This window comes from Bidens hawaiensis, unplaced genomic scaffold, assembly GCF_021521415.1.
Source record: "Bidens hawaiensis isolate Kalapana, Puna unplaced genomic scaffold, B.hawaiensis_p1.1 tig00012834_1, whole genome shotgun sequence".
Classification (NCBI taxonomy): Eukaryota; Viridiplantae; Streptophyta; class Magnoliopsida; order Asterales; family Asteraceae; genus Bidens; species Bidens hawaiensis.
The window spans coordinates 602229-610158 of record NW_027492070.1 but is presented as its reverse complement, the minus strand read 5'-3'; the positions used below and the strand labels follow the sequence as shown (position 1 = coordinate 610158).

General features: G+C 36.9%; 1 protein-coding gene and 1 pseudogene across 2 annotated transcripts; one reads left to right on the top strand and one right to left on the bottom strand.

The window, feature by feature from the left end:
• The first annotated feature begins 209 nt into the window (after positions 1 to 209).
• On the top strand, positions 210 to 1280 carry LOC143542380 (histone H2A-like). Its single transcript, XM_077034977.1, has 2 exons — positions 210 to 493; positions 987 to 1280. Exons 1-2 carry the CDS (start codon positions 284 to 286, stop codon positions 1224 to 1226), a joined length of 450 nt encoding a protein of 149 aa, XP_076891092.1. The 5' UTR covers positions 210 to 283; the 3' UTR covers positions 1227 to 1280.
• A 1024-nt stretch (positions 1281 to 2304) lies between these two features.
• Positions 2305 to 6230, bottom strand: LOC143542379 (G-type lectin S-receptor-like serine/threonine-protein kinase RKS1; annotated as a pseudogene). Its single transcript, XR_013136891.1, has 7 exons — positions 4933 to 6230; positions 4041 to 4166; positions 3581 to 3774; positions 3285 to 3495; positions 2951 to 3188; positions 2721 to 2868; positions 2305 to 2629 (listed from the first exon to the last, which is right to left on the bottom strand). The product of XR_013136891.1 is annotated as a G-type lectin S-receptor-like serine/threonine-protein kinase RKS1 (transcript).
• Between the last annotated feature and the right edge of the window lie 1700 nt (positions 6231 to 7930).

Here is a 7930-nt window from a genome sequence, read left to right as displayed (position 1 = left end):
ACGTGAACCCACTTTAGCGGGAACACGAAAAATTCAAAAAATATTCAAAACCCACGCTGGCTTCTGATTGGTCAAAACCACACCACACGGATCACCCCATAAATTAATCTGAACCATTAAAAAATTAAAACCGAACCATCCAACGGCGAATATTAACCCACTAACAAAACCCAACCTTCACACCAATCTCTATATAACCGTACCATTCAAACCCATTTCCTCATCACCATCACTTCATCAATCATCATCATTATTATTACAATCTTTGCAACTAATTAAGCAAATGGAAGGTGCTGGTAAAGCTAAGAAGGGTGCTGCCGGACGCAAGGCTGGTGGGCCACGGACGAAGGCGGTGTCTCGGTCTGTCAAAGCCGGTCTTCAGTTTCCGGTGGGTAGGATTGGACGGTATTTGAAGAAAGGACGGTATGCTCAGCGGGTCGGGTCTGGAGCTCCGGTTTATCTTGCTGCTGTGTTGGAGTATCTTGCTGCCGAAGTAAGTTATTTGTTTCTGAATCTGATTATTATTATCATTATTATTATTATTATTATTATTATTATTATTATTATTATTATTTAGGTTAAATGGTGGATTTATATTTTGGGTTTTTGGTTTTTATAGATATTGGTAATTTTGGGTATTTGGGTTAAAATTAGAAATTAAATTGGAAGAAATTAATCTTAAATATTAATTATTTAGGGTTATATTAAGGTAATTGGTTAATAATGTTTGTTATGTTAACTGATTTAAAAAATGAATTAAATTTAGTTAAATGGGTCTTTTGTTTGCGTTTTTGTTAATTAATTTGATCAACTTTTATACTCTGCTAAATCAAATGAAATTAGTGAAAATAGTTTAATTAGGATAAAATTAAAATTAATTTGGTTACACGTATTTTTTTATTTGAACCGATTTTAAAATTTTTTGATTATTTGCTATTTTTTTTATATATTTGCTAATGGAATTGAAAATTTGTGATTTTTTTCAGGTTTTGGAATTGGCGGGAAACGCTGCAAGGGATAACAAGAAGAACAGAATCATTCCAAGGCATGTGTTGTTGGCGATCAGGAACGATGAGGAGCTCGGGAAGTTGCTTGCTGGTGTGACGATTGCTCATGGTGGTGTTTTGCCGAATATTAACCCGATTCTTTTGCCTAAGAAGACTGCTGCCAAGGAGCCAAAATCGCCTTCCAAGACTACCAAGTCACCGAAGAAGGCTGCTGCTTAGATTAGTTTAGAGTTGGATTTGTAACTTGGTTGGTTTTAGTTTATATTATCTTCTTGTTATCAAGAGAAATAAATCGGAACAAACGTTTTTCTTTGATGTTTCTTGTTTTTCCGTAAATGGGTGTATTTTCATGCTTATTATTATCTGTTTCTGTTTATAAATCCAAATTTAAAGGGTAGTAATATCATTAAAATTAAAATATGTTATAGGTTATTTGGACATCATAAGCGCATATACAACTTTAATAGGGGTTATATAAGCCATATAGTGCAATTTTTTTTCTATTTGTGTTGTTTGTTAGGTGTTTGAAGTATATGCGGTTTGTAAAGTAGTAACTATATACGACCTATATACTTGAAAGCTGTCATCCGTACCTTAGTTTGTTAAGTGTGAGCTATACGACTTGTATGGCATCTATACGAACCATGTAGAGTTGTTAACGCAAATTGGGGGTGGGGGTTGTTTGAATATAACGGCCCATTAAAGTAAGCATTTTGAAGACCTTCAACAACCTGTGTACTAAAGCCACTTTAAAAAAGAACAATACTAATAATGACCAACTCCTCCACACACACTAGCTAAACATGAGACCGAATTTGTTCATCTTATGATGCTTTTGGAGCAATGTCCTTTACTAAAAAATAAGTTGTATTTGTAAACATTTGATAGTCAAGACCACAAATTACACAAGACATGGATTTGTGATTGTACTATATCGTCACTCTTTTCTTGGCTTTAAGTTATAGCTTCAGATGCATTTGAAAACTTCAATAATAAGTCAAAAGGGCCTATATTATATACGCTAGCTTAAAAAAATATTTAATTAAAAGATTGTAAACTGAAAATTGAAAGCCATCATTAACTTAATATGACACAAACTAACTTACCAGATAAAAACAAGACCCACAAACCTAGCTCCATGACTAGGCTAGTTGGCTTCAATTTCTAACCCATTACATACATACTGTTCAAACTATCATAAAAGCTATGGACAGACAACTTCATTAAAGATGTTCGGAAGACGTGACAAATTAATTTTGGCGTGCCTCGATTATGGCTTAAGAAACTAATTATGAGATTACCGGGCATGGACGATGGTAATGGTCTCATCATCAATGGAGCTAACACCACCACTTGCTAATGTGGATGGTAAGTCCGTACCATAATTCAATTGTCTTAAGACGAATTAAGACGAATGCTGGCTGATTAGGAGTAGGAAGCATTATTTCATGATTACTCAGCATAAAAGCTACGCCGGTCATTGTAGGGCGATCACTAGCCAGTTCTTGAACACACAAGATTCCAACATGGATGCATAAAAGAACTTCACGAGCATCAAATGCATCTCCTAAAGACGAGTCGACTACTTTCAAAGCTTTATCTTGTTTCCACAAATCCCAAACCTAATTATGATAATGTTGATTATGATTAAGTTTGTTTGGTGGGTTGAATAATCAAATAAAAGTATGTGATAAAAATTAGTCATGTACTTACATGCCCGATCAAATTAAGTGATTTCTCCTTATTGTAGCTGTTGTTTTTCCTACCACTGATTATTTCCATAACTAGAACTCCAAAGCTAAAAACATCAGATTTGACTGAAAAAAGGTCATCCATTGCTTACTCCGGAGACATATAGCCACTACAATCATATTATGTCATCATTAGATAAATAGAACAAATTAAACTTTGAGTTGTGTAATAGAATGAAGAATTACACATACTATGTTCCAACGACTCTACGTGTTCTAGCTTCGTCCTCATCCCCTCCAAAGATTTTCGCTAATCAAAAGTCGGAAATTTTAGGGTTTAAATTTGTATCTAGCAAAACATTGCTTGCTTTTAGATCCCTGTGAATAATCCTTAGCCTAGAATCGTGATGAAGATATAACAGTCCACGAACAATCCCCTGAATGATTTGGAACCGTTTCTTCCAATCTAAAAGAAATGCCTTTTCTTGATCTAAGGCCAAACAATTTCATTAAAATATTTTAGAGTTTGAAAAAATTATTTAGAGATTGAAGATGGAGTTTAAGAATTTAGTTGTATAGAACAAACCGAAGATAAAAGAATCCAAGCCTTTATTTGGTAAGTATTCGTAAACTAACATCTTTTCTTCCTTATGGAAACAATATCCCAAAAGCCGGACTAGATTTCTGTGTTGAAGTTTCGCTATGAGCGTCACTTCGTTTTTGAATTCTTGCATCCCTTGACTTGAACTTTGCGATAATCTTTTGATAGCAATTTCTTGCCCGTTTAGTAGCGTACCCTTAGTAAATCACTCTTTATTAGTTAATAAAAATTAGATATATCCACAAAGGCCATGATCATTACCGAGATTGACAAGACACTACCTTATACACGGAGCCAAATCCACCTTCTCCAAGCTTGTTTAAGGAGGAAAAGTTATCAGTTGCTACAATTATTGTGCTCAAATCAAACACATCTAAATCAACATTTTTGCCAATATCCTTCTCCATGTTAGTCCCTTCCAAGGTTTGCAAGTTATTCTTGAAATCCATCCCAATTTCGCCTTCTTTTCGGTTGGCTGCATCAATCCATTAAGAGGTAGTGATCAAAACTAGTATATTATTGAATATATGTGGGATTTATTCATTTTTACTCATTTTTGATACACTATTACTGCATGATTCATGTTTTAAGTAGTAGAAATAGTTTTTTTTACAACCAAAAGTAATTTCTGATTTGTGCTTACCGGTTTAAAATTGGTTTAAATCAATATAAAAGAACTAAGCGAGTAAGTAGAACCCTTATTTTTGCGATAGATAACGGCATAATTAAAGTTTGACATACCATTTTTCTTCCTTGCGTAACAGTAAATGGTGACGCAGAAGACAAACCCCGCTGCAATAATTGGCATCCCATATATCAAAAATCGGGCTTTGTTGGATTTACTTGGCCTCTTTGATGAATACTTGGCTGTAATAAAATATCATGAAAGATTATGCCAAATGATATGAGCTTATTTACTCGTCGAATATTATGATCCAAGTATGCATGGCATCGCCGACTAAGGATGTGAACCGGTAGGCTATATTCAACTTCTAGTAACCCTTGTCACTTCAATATTGGTCAAAAGGTGGGCCATAGAGTACTTTTTATGACTTTTTGTGTTGAAAGTATCAACTAAAGCTCAACCATCTTAGCCTACTAGTCTGACGTGGCGAACTTTGATCATCCTAGCTAGAAAGGAAACGACTAGAAAGAAGTGAGCTAATATTCAATGACTACATTGGAAATGGGTCATAGACTCATAATACTTATTTGATTTCACACCATCAAATGCCCGTTCACAAAAATACTTAAACAACCATTTTGACAAAAAGAGAGGTTAAACTATATAAATAAATGGTTAGAACTATTGTTTGAAGAATATCCGAATCGCCAATGACCCGGCGTGTGTGTGTGTGGTGGTGGACTGGGGGGGGGGGGTTGAACTTTTAATTTTTGGTTTTGTCTAAATATACATACTACCGTTCTAACCATGATGTCAAACTTAGAAATTTGTTGGTCAAAAAGTCGTCCGACTTGTATCTAGATGACCATTTGAAAGGTATGTGAGATGGTATGCGTATAACTACCCCATTTGGTAATTTTGTTGTCAAAGTTAACTACTTTAGTAATACTCTATGATAACAATGATATGTCGCTCAAAAGAAAAACTATGAATACGTTGATGGCGTACCTAATTCATTGGCATTAACCCGAATATAAAAAGATTGACCACCATCTGTAAACGTCCTTATATCGTTCATGTCCCCATACCATGTAATACAACCTCCACCCTCGATCGCTTTACTAATATCACCACTTGCATAAGCCGTGCACGTGCAATTCCTCAAGCACAACTCTTTGCATGCTTCCAACCCCAAACTCATGTTCACAAGTGCCAACGACGTGTCGGGCACCTTAACACGACCCAACTCAACAAACCCGTCTCCTACCTTGCATATCTGTGTACCAACTTTTGTCTTACAGCCTTTGGAACTGTCCCCAATATACCAGTCCTGTAGTGACTGTGGCTCGTATCCAGGAAGGCAATCACACTCAAAAGTGGCCGATTTATTCGGATCACAAATGCCAAAAGAGCCACAACGGTTATATCCGTCACACTGGTCTCCTGGAAACGATCCGAACCCAATCCACTTACGATTTGCCTCGTTCCAAATTAGCCTCTCCATGGTTCCAGATTCAGTAACGATCGATCTAGCAATAATGGTCGAGTTGCTCATCTTGTAAAACATCACCACCTCATCATCATTGTTTACGAAAATAGTATGCATGATAGGATCATTCGCCATCAGCGGTATGCCACTGAATGCAAAACCCATCCACGAGCCGCCTCGCCAAATTCTTGTCATACCTTTAACCAGGAACATCTGGGGTGACCCATCAAAGCTCCAATTTCAATGAGTAGTCCCCCACACCAGGATTCCCATCAGACTTCCAACATGTATATACCCGGTTCAAACCCATTTTCCTATCCAAACCAAACTTCATACCCGGAAGATGTGTATCTGTTGGATAATCAAAGCTTTGCCATGAATAGATATCTTTGTTTAGGCCTTGAAACAACACCAAATTCCCCGAATCCAACAACCGAGCCGAATAATCATTCTTCACTCCAGAAATGTTGGTAGACCAAAACACAAAACTTTGATTTATTTCTTGCAACACGAGGTTACCGGTTTGATCAACAGACAGAACACCTGAGGAGTTGGTGATCGGACGATCTCTATTGGCAACCCAAACTACCGTTTGCTCCGGAACCTTGTTAAACCAGACACCCACGTATCTGTCGTTGGAGTTTGCGGGGCTAAAAAAGCCAAGAGCAAAGGTTTCTCCAGCAGAGACCAAAACATCCCCGTCTTTAACTGGTCGAGTGAGTGTGATTGTGTCGTTACAAGCGCAAAACCCGAATACTAGAAAGACTAACACATATACTAGAATTCTTCTTTCTTGAAACATGCTCACTTTTATTTAAACCCGATTACTCAGCTAATTTAAGGCCCAAATTATATTTTTGCATTCGGTCTAAAAGTTTTTCACGATTTCCGTATATAGTGCTTCAAAGAAATAGATGATTCTGGGATTTGTGTCACACTTTTATGTCTTTATATTTTTCTAATAATTAATGTGTTTGGATGCCGGTCATAAAAAACTGTTCGGCTTAAGAATGGTTTTTGTATATATCATTATATCGACAGGCTGGGTCAATGAACCAGTTGCTGAATGCAATTAATTAAAATCTTCTCCATAGATCGATCACAAATATAGCTTTCAAACACTCTGGCCCAAATTACCCACTTAAATAAAAGCACATGCAATAAATAAAATGAAAAATTCTTAGTGAACATATCATTAACTTTTCAAGTACTCCTTCAAAATAATACTTGAACATCTCATTGTTTTTTCATAGGTATTTGTTTTTATGGTTTTTTGTTTTAGTATAAGTCAGTTTGGTATTTTTTTTTCACTACCAGTTCCAAATTAGTAACATAATGCCATAATCAATACAATACTTGTTTTGTTTATTTTTCTAGTTTTGGTATCTTCTGTACTGTTATCGGTTTGGTACTGATCTTATCCATATTTCCGTACTTTATCTTCAACAATATGTTAGCATTTATAAATCTTTTTATATATGTTTACGTGTAAATATGTTGGTAATATACAGGTTTTTTGGATTAATTATCACGCAAGGAAACCATCCAGTTACTTCATATTTACCAAGAAATGAAACCCAAATTATATCCTCTACATAAGTTGGTACATACCCTTGAAATTCTGATGAGGTCGCAAACATTCAAGAACTAGACTTTGTTTCCAGGTGTAACTCTCGTTGAGTGTTATTGAAGAGGTATGTACCCGCCTCAACACCGAACGAGGCGGGTCAACCCACAAGATATGGACAAGAGGCTTGAAATCAAGACACTATGAAGGCACAAAGCCAAAACCTACGCGCATGGCGCATATCACATATGCTCATGCATCACATGCTCAGGCATCATATGCTCAGGCACCACAGATGCTCAGGCATCACATCACATGCTCAGGCATCATATGCTCAGGCATCATATGCTCAGGCACCACAGATGCTCAGGCATCACATATGCTCACGCATATCACATATGCGCGTGGCGCATCCGCGCGTGGCGCATATCACATCTGCGCATGAAACATCTGCGCGTGAGAATAAAGAGAAGACCTCGCGCATCCTCAGGATAGGCGCGTATCACACATGCACATAATCAACCTCGTCCTTATCCAAATCAGGATTAGGGCAACCTTAATTGTGCACGTCAGACAACCTTCCAGAAGGTATCTTTTTAAGGAATAAGAATATGCTGATGTTGACAGCTGCCAATGAAAGGTGGACAACTCAGCAAAACCCATGTGCTACCACGTGATTATAACCAATGAAAAAGCACCAGGTGTCCCAAAGGACACGTGGCGCAAAGCAACTGGAAGAGGCCAACAAAGCCCTAATTGGGTCTGAGCCCAATCATTGGAAACCCTAGCACTATAAATACCACATCAACTCCACAAGGAGAGATCATCAAATAAGATCCAATTACACACAATTACACAGTATTCAGCTATATCAAGCAATACACTCCAAATTCCTTACTCTCATATTATTATCTTCTCCTACAAACACTTATTCTCACACCGGAGGGTTA

Bases quoted from the DNA above. Each gene is read 5' to 3' on its own strand.
- LOC143542380 (XM_077034977.1), top strand. From the start codon at position 284: ATGGAAGGTGCTGGTAAAGCTAAGAAGGGTGCTGCCGGACGCAAGGCT. The intron at 494-986 runs GTAAGTTATTTG...GATTTTTTTCAG, and splicing joins TGGAGTATCTTGCTGCCGAA to GTTTTGGAATTGGCGGGAAA.